Below are 13,346 nucleotides of genomic sequence, written 5' to 3' on the forward strand. Positions count from 1 at the left end.
GTTCAAGTAATTTAGTTTTAGAAGTCATATAATCATTTCAATGGAGTTCACCTGCCTGTAGTCCTAGGGATTCAATTGATTGTAGCATAATGCACCTGTATCTGGAAGGTCCATCTTGTGGTGAAGCAGTGTCATCGTCTAACAACAACAATTTATTTCTTGTATAGCCCAAAACCACACAAAGAGTGCTGCAGTGAGCTTTAACAAGACTCCCTAAAAAGACAAGAAAAAACTCCCAAAAAATATTTTTGTAGGTAAAAAACAAATCAAAGAAATGTTGGGAAAGGCAATTCAGAGAAAGACCCTTTTCCAAGTATGTTGGGTGTGCAATAGGTGTCAAAAACAGGGTAAATACAATACACACAACACAAGTAATTCTCTTCACTGGGCTAGACAGCCAATCTGTCGTTGTCACCTCAGACCTCAGGAATATAATACAATAGTACTGTACAGTAGTACAATAGTGTTAGTACAAACTACAAAGGAAAATGTAAGAATTGATTATATCAATCACAAGATACAGAATTATTACATATGAGGATACACATTTTTCAGAGTTCTGGAGACCTAGGCCTACAAGCTGCCTTCTCTCTATTGGCCATTCCACAGTTTAATCAGTACTGGGCTGGCCAATCTGATGAATGGAACCCTCTGCCCGATGATTCCAGTTCTCTTTTATCAGAGATGACTTTTCCAAAAGCTGGCAATCAACTTGGCAGTACAGCATTGGCATCAAGTACCACATGTGAGTGAGTAAGAAAAAGAGTAACAAAGTAGTTGAGCATTAGTAACAGTTTATAAATCTCTTATTACTTATATTTTAGGACTAATGACTAATAATGTAACAGTATACACACAGCTAATCAGCAGCCCTACTCAGGGTATAAAAGTGTAAGTCTTTAAGAACTGGACTTGTGTTTTTGTATTTTCTTGTTCTTGTAAAGATTCTTGCAGCAGCATTTTGAATTAATTCAAAGATATAAAAAGAGCAATTTGAACAAATAGTGAACACCACACGGCAGCAGTCAATTCTACTAGAAACCGATGCTTAAATGAATTTCTCAGTATCCTGCAAAATTATAAAACACCTTATTTTTCCAACATTTTTAAGATGGAAAAACATGTTTTGGACGGCTTTATAATCTGCAGTTTAAATGACATTCTAGTGCCAAAGATAAAGCCTAAATTACAGGCTGATTCAGTAAAACAAATGATGATTCCAGCTGAGTTAAATAATGACATAATATTGTTACGATCAGCATCATTCCCTCCAATATTTAAAATTTTCTGTTTTATCTGTGCTCATAGAGAAGCAGTTCTAATCCATCCACCCCTTTAACTCACTAATGCATCTAATTAAGGACAACAATTGGAGAAATGTTGTTTGGTATTAAAGAAAGTTATAACTGGGTGTCATCTGCGTATGAGTGAAAATTAACATTATGTTTTCTGATAGATTCCACTGGAACCATGTAAAGTGAAAACAGTGAAGATCCCAGTACTGAGGCCTATGAGACACCATATCTCACTTTTTTGTAAAATGATGGAGTACTTTCAGCACATCTCTGTACATATTTGAATCAATTTAATACATAGGGATTAAACCAGGCAAGGAAATTGCCTGTAAGCCTAATGTCATTTTCCATACTGTGCAGTAAAATAGAATTGTCAATAGTATCAAATCCTGTGATCAAATCCAACAACATAATTACAGTGGAATTTCCTTCATCAGAAGATATCAGAATATTGCTTGCAACACATTTAGTGACATTGCTGTACTATGGCTGGTGCAGAAGCCAGACTGGAATTTCTCAAATTAATTGTGATGTGTAAGGTGAGACTGAAGCTGATCACTGACTACTTTTTCCAGTATTTTAGAGAGAAAGGGTAATATGTGGGTCTAGGTCTGACTTTTTAATTAATGGTTTGATAACTGACACATTTAGTGCATCAGGTACTGCACCATTCAATAATGAGCTATTGATAATGCTAAGAATTGGTACTACAAGAACATCTATTGCACTTTTTACTAGTTTTTTTGGCTCTGGATCTAGGGAACAAGTAGTAGCTTTCATTTTAGAAATTATATTTTAAGACTTACTGTTCTGTTACAGGATTAAAATTTCTAAAGTGTTGAATGCAAGGCGATATAGCGTTTGCCAAGCTAGTATTAGGTTTGCAATGTGATGCTGAGATCTAGGATCTTATATTTTCAATTTTCTCATTAAAGAAGTTCATAAAGTCTGTACTGCTAATCTCTGTTAGTGTTTTGCACTGTAGTTATGAATTCCTATTTATTAAATTAGCTGCTTTTCTAAACAGTACACAAGGATTATCTATTATTTTAGAATAGTAGTCTGAGTGGGCTTTAAAGAAAGCTTTTTTATATTTTATAACACTCTTTGTCCATGCAGTTTGAAAGACCTGCAGCTGTGTTGTTCTCCATCTATGCTCCAGTTTTCAACACTTTTTAATTTAAGAGCTCGAGTGCTCTCATTAAACCAGGGTGAGTTTCTATGTGCTTTGATCAATTTCGTTTTAAGGGGAGCCACTGTGTCTAAAGCCTCTCTCAAGGTCATATTATAATTTGATATTAGCTGATGTAAATTGTATCTGTTTTTTCTCTTGGTCTACTTATACACATTATTTTTTGGGTATCAAGTAATTTAAAATTTGCATCAAGACTAAATTTATAAAATGCTCCACAACAGGGATTATGTGTAACAGGATAGTAACAGTGGGAATAAACAACGGCCAATGATTTAAGATCATAAGACTAAGGACAGAATGGTGCTCTGATCAGTCGGCTAGGCAGTTTTGCTGCCATATTTTGGAATAAAGAAAAGATCCACTCCAGTTTGGATGAAGACCACCTCTCTTGAAAAATCCAGCCCTTTCTCAAAAATCTGAATTGTTGAGAAAAGCTATGCTTTTATTTGCACACCAGGTTTTTAACCAGCAGTGAAGGGAACGCAATCTACTATAAATCCCATCCTATATACCTGTATATAATCTTGGTAAGAGGCCAGACACAATTAAGTTCCGACATTTTCTTTGGGCTTTGGTAAATTGAGAGATGAAGTAACCCTTAATACTTCAAATTGCTCTAAATAAATATCATAGTGCTGACATTCAGCAATAAGGTAGATACTTTGTCTGGCAGAAGATCCAATTTAGCCTCCATGTCAGATATTTTCAACTCTTGGAGGTATTTAACATTAACTGCTGGTTTAACATAGTTTGGAATTCTAACATTCCACACTGTGGAATTGCAATTATGAGTACTTTATTGTTCTCATGCTCCACAGGTACACTGTAAAATGCTGGGAATCTGTTCTGGGTCCGAATTGGTGACCTTGGTGTGGAGGGACTAAGTTTTGGCTTCTTATACCCCTATCTCACTGTTACACACTCGCTCTGTGGCTGAATTGGTGGTGCTGATTTCGGCCACGCACTGACTACAGTGAGACCTGGAGAGGCTGAAGCCGAATCAGAAGTAACCAAATTGTCTTAACAAACTGAGCTGATCCAATTTTCGGTTTGCCTGATCACTATAAAGTTCTTAACGTGGTCCTCCAAATCGCATATTTCCCTGGCCAACTCCGTCTATATTGTCAGCCAGAAAACCTGAACTATATATACTACTGGACACACAACATGTCAATGTTCCCTCAACAAGCAGAGAACAGATGCAACGAATTCAGCACCAAGTTCATCTTTATCCTTTTCCGCAGTAGCTTTGGTGCGTTCTTCATTCAGCTGAATCACTAGGATACTATCAATTTTAAGCCTCCTCCACCTGCTGGGTAATCATCTTCTTGCTGTTGGTTACTTCTCCTCGTTGGATGTTGGCTGTACTCCAGTCGAACTTTATTGATGGATTTGATTATCCATCCATCCATCCATTTTCCAACCCGCTGAATCTGAACACAGGGTCACGGGGGTCTGCTGGAGCCAATCCCAGCCAACACAGGGCACAAGGCAGGAACCAATCCCGGGCAGGGTGCCAACCCACTGCAGGACACACACAAACACACCCACACACAAAGCACACACTAGGGACAATTTAGAATCGCCAGTCCACCTAACCTGCATGTCTTTGGACTGTGGGAGGAAACCGGAGCGCCCGGAGGAAACCCACGCAGACACGGGGAGGACCCACGCAGGGAGGACCTGGGAAGCGAACCTGGGTCTCCTAATTGCGAGGCAGCAGCACTACCACTGTGCCACCGTGCCGCCCTGGATTTGATTAGTTTTTGGCTATTCTTTTCTGGTGCTTGTAAAGCACTATGTGCATGTGTGAGATAGTGCTCTTGTGCTTTCCCATGCTTCCGCTTGCTGCTGCTGCCGTGCTTCCCAATCTTTACCTATGCAATGAAAACAAATGAACACTCCTAGCAACTCTGTGAAAAGGAGATTGAGAAGCACAAATCAGGGGATAAATTCAATAAAATATCCAAGTCTCTGAATAGTCCTTTTTAAATATTTTATTGAAAAGCATACATTTTATGATAGACACAAAGGTGAAGATGGGATCAAATCTGATCATTTACTGTTTGGGTGCTGGAGACAATTAAGGTTTATAAGTCTTAAAAAGCAAGATGCTTAAAATTAACATAAATAAATTAAGATTCTTTTGGCAGAACCTTTCTTGCTTTCTTACAAATTAAGGAAGTGACTGGCATGAAAACCTGCAGCCACTGTGACCCTTCTGGATCTGAAATACCACTTGTTATCCAAACATACTTTTAACTTTTCTTAAGAGTAAAATGGGAAAATTGGGGAACAAGTTTAAAAATTTGCACAAAATTGAATTTGCATGGAATTGAGCGATGAGTCACCAAAAAAATGAGCTGGCATTACATCATCAATATCAATAGCAAGAGCACCCATAATAACGGCAGCTCTGCACGTTTGCACGCAGTTTTTCCAACTAGTGTGAAAAAAGGCAAGCAGTCCTTTTAAGGATAGCAAACCACCTTAGACAGCCATGTAAAAGGGCAGAAAATGTATCCATTATGGCACTCGGCCCTGATGCTACAATACATAATAACATCTGTCTGCTGGACATCTTGCCTTGTAAAAAAGCAAGTGTCTGCCTGAGCCAGCAAATCTGTGAATGCCAAACCGCCACTTCATTGTAAAGGTCTCAATTTGTTTCCTCAGCTGGATGATCTTCTCTCTGAGAGACATGTTTTCATCAAGCGCTAGGTTTACTTCAGCTGGATCCAGAGCTGAAGCATAGCATACTGACCTTTAAGTATTTTGACACTCTTGATATCCTTCTGCTGTGAAACATTCTGACCTGTCATTGTTTACACATCTCTTAAACAACTATTATCATACACTGATAATTTCTCTATTATCTGAATCTATTATTTATTATTTATTTATTATATTACATATCTATTGACTATATTTATGTATCTAGATTGCAAATACCATACATTGCATCAATGTTCATATTCCTAACTACACGTCAATATTGCTGCTACTTCTTTGTCTTGTCTTGGCACAATTTCTTGTCTTGTTTGTGTTTTAATTTAAATTTTAATTCTATTTTTAATTTATTATTTGCACTTCATGTTGTTACACTGTGGACCCTGAGCTTCGCAATTTCGTCTGTCTGTATACTTGTAAATAATGTTGAGATGACAATAAAGTTCACTTTGACTTGACTTTGATAGTTGTGGTCCTTGAGGATATTATCATTCTCCTCACCCGGTGTGTTATCCTCCATCAGTTGCTTTCCCCGCTCCTAAAGCTCCAGTCTTGAAAGTGAAACAGTGAAATTGTTCCACTCAAACAACGCAGGAACCAATCCTTTCTTCCACAGTTGCCGCCGTCTCATAACCCAGCTTATAAAAATCCTCTTTTTTTTTTTTTAAATGCCAGCTGTAAACTTGGGTATGGTGTCTAACTATAAAGTTCTCTCTCCGAGTAACAAGGATCCAATTAGATTAGGTTTCCGCATTGGAGGGAAATGTATGAAAATTAAGTACCTTAGTATATTTACTGGAAGTTTGACATAAAGGTTCACAACAGTGTTAATCAGTAGAGCTATGTGTACGCTGAAACTTAAACTTCTTTTTCTCAGACATTCTTGCCACTTAAAAAAAATCACAACTGCAGTATGGACACCTGAAATGAATGTGCTCTCTGAGATTTTACTGGGAGTATGTCAGCACTACTGTGTACATATAGCCTGTTATGCAGCAGGATTGAAGAAGCAGTGGTAAACTGGACAACACTGGAGAGTGACCACAGAAAGGGAATCCTTGCTCTACATCCAAGGATCCCAAAAAATTGTATTAATCCCCAAACCCTCAATCTCAGGTATTGCAAAAACATGTGCAAATTTAGTTTAATTGCCAATTTCATTAAATTCTGTACGAAACAAAACTCACTTTGTTTTCCTCATCACTTCTCTGTATCAGTGTGGTAGATTTAGCTTTATTAATCAGTCTTTATTTTATCACAAACGTGAAAGGACATTTGTCAAAGCTGAAACATTGTAATTTTACCTTTCTCATTATTTAACTTTTATATGCTTTATGATGATGAATTAAAAATGTAATTCAATATATTACTTAATTCTTTTGAAGTTTTTTATTATTTTGAAAATATACCTTAGTAAATATAAGTTTTATATAAGGTTAATTATTATTATAGTGAGGAGCTTTCAGTATCATTCACTGAACTGGGTTACATTATTTCTTCTCTTAGGATTCCCCGGTTAGCAATCTCTACTGGTGGGTGTTCCCCTCACAGGTCTTACTTGAAGAGACTACTTACTTACTTTTATTGCAATGTATTGAAGGGATTGACAATGAAAAACTAATGTAAATCACCATGCAGTTTTTGTAGTTCTAACAATCAAAAAAAAAATAGTAAACTAGTTGCCCCATAAAGCAAAAGAAACGTTTGTTAGTGAATAAAAATGTGAAGAGAAGAGGAAAATAAGAGATAAGTCATGAGGTGGCTTTCCAACTCTTAACCTTGGAAAATTCCTTTGAAAAATCCTGAGCCAATGATTTACCAAATTAGCCATACTACACATCACCTTGTATATGTAAAATGTTATATATTTTAAGTCCACAGTTGCTGTTATAGTTACAGAAAGAAACTAAAAAAAAAACAACCTTCATTCTCTTTAGCTATGCTGCTCGGAACCCCCTACTCCAATCTGGATTGTTTTCAATCATTCACTTTTTCCATCTGTGGGTAGATCATTGAGGTGCCTGCACACTTCTCTGTTTGGCTAGCACATTATACTTTTTTTTTTCTGTTTGAGTGCTATAAGAGATTACATTTTAAGAATATTTACAGCAGAAATTAACCAAATGTTTTCTTAAATGTTTACACTGATTTAGAAAGTGTTTTGTTTAGTTTGTACTTTATTCTAATTTAATTCTCTTTTTACAGGTGCCATGCCAGTTGTTTGGCAGACCACTCCAAATCAGATATCCCATTTTAGGAAAATGTCAATGCCAGGTACCTAGATTGTTATTATTACTTTATTGGTGGTTTGGTTTTTTAGAAGAACAGTGGGTTTCAGAAAGTTTTTAGAACCAATCCTTGCCAATCTCAGACCTTATTTAATTTTATGGCTTGTTAGTCTGCGCAATGCAAGACTCTTATATTGTAGATTTTTTCCTATCCAAGGATATCATCCAAATGATTTGAAGCCTAAAACAGATCATTTTCAGTCTGTCACATTTTTCTATTAAGTGTTTTATTAAATCAAACAGTGCATGATGAACACACACAGATGTACTTGGGGAAAAATGCTAGCTGGAGAACTGCTGGCTGCTTTGTCTTTTACATCTTACTGCTAATAAGGAGCCATTAAAACACTGAATGCAGCAGTTTAAGATTTAAATAAGCAATTAAGAGTGGAGAACCTTAACAAGCAAGACCATTAAAATGAAACATCAACATGTCACTTAATAAGTGCATCATCAGCAATAATTTACTTCTCATTAAGAAACTGGGCTGGAACAAAAACCTGCAGCCTCTGTGGCTCTCCAGGACCGACATTACCCACCCCTGAATTAGGTGGTCTTTTTTGTCTTCTTTAATTCTGCATTCCAAAATGCACAACAGTGTAATTTTTACTTTTATACCAATTTTAGATATAATTATAATTTTGCTCTAGCTTTAAATAATTAACATTCTTTTATTGTTTTCCTATTGTCTTGTATGAGTAGTTTTATTTCTTGGTTGTATCATAATAACTTTTAACAAGGACCAGAGCAGACACCTGGACAAATGTTATTCAATGCTGAAAAGCTGCAACTACTTCAGCTAACATACTCATTAGTAAGTAATGGAGTAATTAACCACAGAAAATGTAAAAGCAGAATGAAAATCACAATGATGACAAAAATCTAAAAAGAAACGCTACATAATCTCCTATGTAACATACTTAATTGGTTGGTATATTCTAATAAACATTTACCAAACATAGTTTTGTAATTTAGGCTCTGATTCCAGAACATAGAACATTTTGGTAGGGTAGTACTTTAAAAATGGAAGTTGGTTCTAATACAAACTTGCAGCTACATGGAGCCATTAGGACCGAGTATGAAAATGACTGGAATTTTATTCACTTTAAAAGAATTAAAAAGGACTTTTTCTACCCTTTGGCAAAAAGTGGACTACAACTAAAACTAAACTGAACCACTGCACTTAGCTTGATTTATTTTAAATATTGATTGGTTACTGTTAGATAAAAAAAGAGAAAAAATTATTTCTTTTGAAAGCCTATTTCTTCTCCATTCTTACAAATTATGCTGGAGTAGATGTCACAGGCAGAGAGCTGAGTGTAGTAAAGAAAAAGAAATAGGCCTGAAATGGTCATCTTCTTTATTTCAAGATTATGCTGTTTTTCTTAACATTTTGGTGCGCCTGTCTTTCCCTCATATAGATTCTGTATTTTTATATATCTTTAGCACCCTTCAACACAAACTTAACTAATCAGGTAAAATTTTAATTACACAATAGCCACACATTTATAATTCTGACCTCACCAAATAAACAATGCATCAACTGTCGCAAAAATGACCATGCTCTTAGGCCATAGCAGCACCCCAAACATTGTACAAACGCTGTACATTCAGAGACTGTAACATTGCATTAACATTGATTGTCACACCTGTCATTGACTGTCATTAACCAAAACGCATCACAAGCCAACTGAAAAACAACTGACAATACTTTTAATTATATGGTGTTGTTTTTGGTCATACATTGGAATTAATACGTTTCTGTAAAGAAACAATGATATCATTATTTTATAACAAATTGAAAAAAGTATACAAATAAGCACATAATCAGACACCTATTGTTTCTAAAATAAATGCAAAAGAAGTGATGGATGTACAGCATAAAAGAAAACCACGTTTGTAAACAAGAGATTTTTCTTATCTTAGGTGGCAATAGTGGGTCATAGTTTATAAGGCACTTAGAGAGAAGTGAACTAAATAAGAGAACACACATCACAACCTAAACCTACTTTCACTCTTTTTTCATCTGTACAAACACTAAGTGGAAAGCCAGGAGGCTATTTGTAAATTGTTTGTGCGTGTTTTTTATTTGTACAGTATATTGTATTTTTCCACAATTTTTAAATGCACATGAATAAATGAATTCCATTATATATTAAAAATTTCCACAGTTCTTTACACTGCATTCTACTATGCTGCAATGTACAATATTCATAAAAGTCCTTGGTAACTTCAAATCACCTGTGTACTCAATGCAGAGAACCATATACAGAAGGCGTAACAAGTCTCCAAAAGGATGGGGGTATGAATGGGTATTGGCTACTACCCAATGATTTAACTTGAAATGCAGAAATTTATCATTTAACATAAAAATCATACCATCTACTCAAGTCTAGATCTTAGTATTGTACATTTACATGAAACTTTCATGACAGACAGTTATAATATAGTGTGCTCTATTTGCCAACCTTGTCTGTCTCTAAGGTTGGCACAAGATGTTGCCTGTATAAGCATTTAGCAATCAAGGAATGAGTTGGGGAGCACATAGCTTATAAAGGATGTAACACGCTACTTTAGTAGGCTTTGGGAAGCACTTGTAAATTAACAATTGATATGATGATGGAGTTTATGATGTTTTTAATGCTACAATGCATTAGAGAAATTCACCCCGATTATCTATATTTACACCATGATTTTGAACTATTACAGTAGTCAATTTAAACTCAATAATCTTTAACGAAACACATCCACTCTTCTGTTACACAAATTGAGAGACCTTTGCCAAACCTTTGTAACATTCAAACATGGCATCTTTTGCCTTAAATATTCAAAGTAAGAAACTAACTTTATAGATTAGCCATTTTTCTTTTGTAGCAGTGGTTTTGATGTAAACCCTGTAAGACCTAAACATAAACTGCACATGTAAGACAAAGATTTAAGAAGTCTAGTTAAACAGATCTTAAGATTTTAAGAACAGTAAATTGTAATGCAAATAATAAGGTAAATTCAAAATACCCTCTAAAATGTACACCATCCATGATGGTATAGGTAAATCACAATCCAAAATATATTAAATACATATATTCAAATTTAGTTTAAATGGGAATTGAAAACAATATTCATTAGGCACATTTTTGATTAAAGGTAATCTAGCTTCAGTGTATTTTTATGTTTTGCATTTTCCATATCATCATTGTTACCAGTGATTAATCTTTTTTTCCCCCATAGAACATAAACCAACTCAATTGGAGACAAACCATACCCAGGTCACGCAGAAGCTGACAAACAGCTCTAAACCAGGTAAGCTGTCAATTTTACAAATGTAAAAATGTTCAAGTCAACAAGAAACCATATCCATCATTCTAACCAGTTGAACGCACTTACATTCTTTATGATAAGTACTAGTAATTTATATTTGTAAAATAAGCTTATTTTTCTAAATAATAAGTACTTTTATTATTTGACCAACTGAGCACAACTGTAAGTAGATTATTTCAGAAATAATTTCATGTCAGATTTTTTTGTGTATGTAAACTGTCAATGAAACCTAAGTTATAAAAGTAATATTTTTTTTTGTCTAGCCATGTATTTTTGTTCTTTTTTAAGTTTTATATCATATAGTTTTAATTTTATCTTTCATTACAGCTATAGAATTTTGTATTAAATTTGTTTTTTATTTATCTTACTGAAGTTACTCAGATTGGATCTAAGGCCACCCAAGATTTTATTCGCACAAATGTGTCAGGTACAACAAGTTGTATAATTTATGTTAATGTTTGTGAATACAGTATGTTATGTTTTGCACTATATTTCTATTAAATCAAATTTAGTTTTATCACAACAATAATCCTTATTCCTAGGTACTGTTGATGGATAACACTTCATATTTCACAAATTTGAATCTTGTGCATATATTTCTAAGCAGTGTATAGGATAAAGTTAAAAGTTTAAATAATTTTATTATTACATGCTTTACAAAATACATTCCAATAGATGACATATCAAACATTAATACTGGATATGCCCAGCTGGGTGTAACTGCCAGCCGGATGAAGTTGGGTTATATTATAATGTGTAACTACCAGGGGGCACTTGAGAGCCCCAAACCGTAGATATAGCAATACAACACACAATGTGATAAAATAAAAGATATTTATTAATAAAAAATACCTTTCCAAAATCCTCTCTCCATTAATCAGCCACAATATATCAAAATACTAAACATTCTTTCTCCTTTCTCCACCAGTTGAGTGTTGCCTTCCTTTTATCCCAGCTTTGACTCAGTTGAAGTGAGGCTTTGGACTTCTTTTATGTCAGACCTAGGAATGTTTCCGGTGCTACGCCATGTCTTCCGAGAAACACTTCCGGGCCATAGAAAAAGTAGGGAGGTCTTCCCCTGACAACATCCTTTAATGATACCCAGGGAACTTGACAGGGATGCACTTCTGGACTCCCAACTCCCAACCATCCCTGCGGGTGTCCCTACAGGGCTACGACCTGAGGACCACAGCCACCTGGTGTATGGGGGATGGAACAACTCCCGACTCTCAGCTTTTGCTGGTCTATCTATTATATTATTCTGGCAAGACACAGTTATTCCTCTGTCCCACTGACCAATTTGCATGTGTCATTGTTCTGGTCTCCCATCCGGGTAATAAACTATTCTCCATTCTAGCTGTGATGCTTGTTCTCCTCCTACAACAGATATATAATTTTTTTTCTATTTAATTTTTCCTTTATTAATTTACAGTTATGGTTTGGTTCTTGCCGTAATTATACAGTATTTTCATTAGGATTTTTAGTAGCAAGGCTAATTTTTCTACCTGCACAAAAAGCTGCCTGAGGCAAGGTGAATTTTTGGCACCTAAAACATGTATTTTTCTGAGAGAGTGTGGCATAAAGATTAAGCAGAGATGATTAAATTTTGGGCAATTTGCAAACATCCTGCACACTATAAAGAATTTGAAGTCATCATGCAGCTGGTAATTATGTTTGTTTATTAGGTCACATTCTGTCTGATTTATTCATTTTATTCATATTTCAGATTTAAGATAGATATCAGTACACTGTCATATCAGATTTACAAAGTGAATTGAGACACTAGACTCAGTAGGTTGTAGAGTCAAGCACACATATGGATTGAAATGATTGAAATCATTTTTACTATCACCACTTTTTTCTAGCTTGTTCCAGGATATGTTATTCTTAAGGTTTACACTTAACTTTTTTAACATTATGAAATAACAATACAAAAAAAAGTTACAAGAAAATTTCACCATATATATATAGGGTTGAGCAAAACTAGGTTTACAGTTGTTTGTATGGAAAAAAACATGAAGGTTATGATTGCAACACTCAAGCACACTTTAATAACAATACTAAGAAGAAAAAGGCAAATAAGAAGATAAATACAAATAAATAATACAATTATTAATGAGGGTGGTACGGTGGCGCAGTGCTGCTGCCTCGCAGTTAGGAGACCCGGGTTCGCTTCCCGGGTCCTCCCTGCGTGGAGTTTGCATGTTCACCCCATGTCTGCAGGGGTTTCCTCCCACTGTCCAAAGACATGCAGGTTAGGTGCACTGGCGATTCTAAATTGTTCCTGGTGTGTGTATGCATGCCCTTCGGTGGGCTGGCGCCCTGCCCGGGGTTTGTTTACTGCCTTTTGCCCTGTGTTGGCTGGGATTGGCTCTAGCAGACCCCCGTGACACTGCAGTTAGGATATAGTGGGTTGGATAATGGATGGATGGATTATTAATAATAAATAATTCAAGAATTAATTGTGTACTTACAACTGTAAACCTAGTCTCAAGGTTTTTTACAGAATGGGTCAAAAAC

At 35.5% G+C, this 13,346-nt stretch overlaps 1 protein-coding gene across 3 annotated transcripts in view; it reads left to right on the plus strand.

Moving 5' to 3' along the window:
* The window catches only part of LOC127529131 (uncharacterized), a 168,683-nt gene that overhangs the window by 46,453 nt on the left and 108,884 nt on the right, over nt 1–13,346 (plus strand). For all 3 annotated transcript variants that reach the window (XM_051931714.1, XM_051931715.1, XM_051931716.1), the window contains exons 3-5: nt 7,426–7,494; nt 10,737–10,808; nt 11,200–11,253. In XM_051931714.1, coding sequence (XP_051787674.1) covers nt 7,426–7,494; nt 10,737–10,808; nt 11,200–11,253 — 195 coding nt within the window. The remainder of the gene's footprint in view (nt 1–7,425; nt 7,495–10,736; nt 10,809–11,199; nt 11,254–13,346) is intronic.

This window comes from Erpetoichthys calabaricus, chromosome 9, assembly GCF_900747795.2.
Source record: "Erpetoichthys calabaricus chromosome 9, fErpCal1.3, whole genome shotgun sequence".
Lineage (NCBI taxonomy): Eukaryota > Metazoa > Chordata > Cladistia > Polypteriformes > Polypteridae > Erpetoichthys > Erpetoichthys calabaricus.